The 331-nt window shown below is 66.5% G+C and overlaps 1 protein-coding gene across 1 annotated transcript in view; it reads left to right on the top strand.

Moving 5' to 3' along the window:
* TMOD4 (tropomodulin 4 (muscle)) overlaps positions 1-306 on the top strand; it is a 6,058-nt gene extending 5,752 nt beyond the window's left edge. The window contains exon 8 of the mRNA XM_009888123.1: positions 112-306. Coding sequence (XP_009886425.1) covers positions 112-306 — 195 coding nt within the window. The remainder of the gene's footprint in view (positions 1-111) is intronic.
* Positions 307-331: the final 25 nt, after the last annotated feature.

The raw sequence follows: 331 nt of genomic DNA, 5'->3' as shown, positions 1-331 counted from the left end.
TGGAGGGGGGGTGGCACAGCCAGGCGCTTCCCAAAGCAGCGGGACAGCTGCTGGAGTTGGGGAGGAGGGGGGGAACCCACCGCCGCCACCCCAAAAGGCCACGACCTGCAGGCAGCTGCCAGCGTGCGAGAAAACGAGCGTGACTTGGGACAGGGACAGGAGGGGATGGGGCAGGGAGAGGCCGAAACCCACGTCGAGGTTGGCAGCGCTCGCAGGGCTCTGGCCAGGGAAGGGACAGCCCAAAACAGCACCACGTTGAGCAGCAAAACGCTGGGACCACCAACATCACCCCTCCCCGGGACCTGACCCAACGGCTCAGACACCTCTGTCC

The sequence above is a fragment of the Charadrius vociferus genome, unplaced genomic scaffold (genome assembly GCF_000708025.1).
Source record: "Charadrius vociferus isolate BGI_N301 unplaced genomic scaffold, ASM70802v2 scaffold1451, whole genome shotgun sequence".
In the NCBI taxonomy this organism is placed as follows: domain Eukaryota; kingdom Metazoa; phylum Chordata; class Aves; order Charadriiformes; family Charadriidae; genus Charadrius; species Charadrius vociferus.
This window is presented reverse-complemented; position numbering and strand designations above follow the sequence as displayed.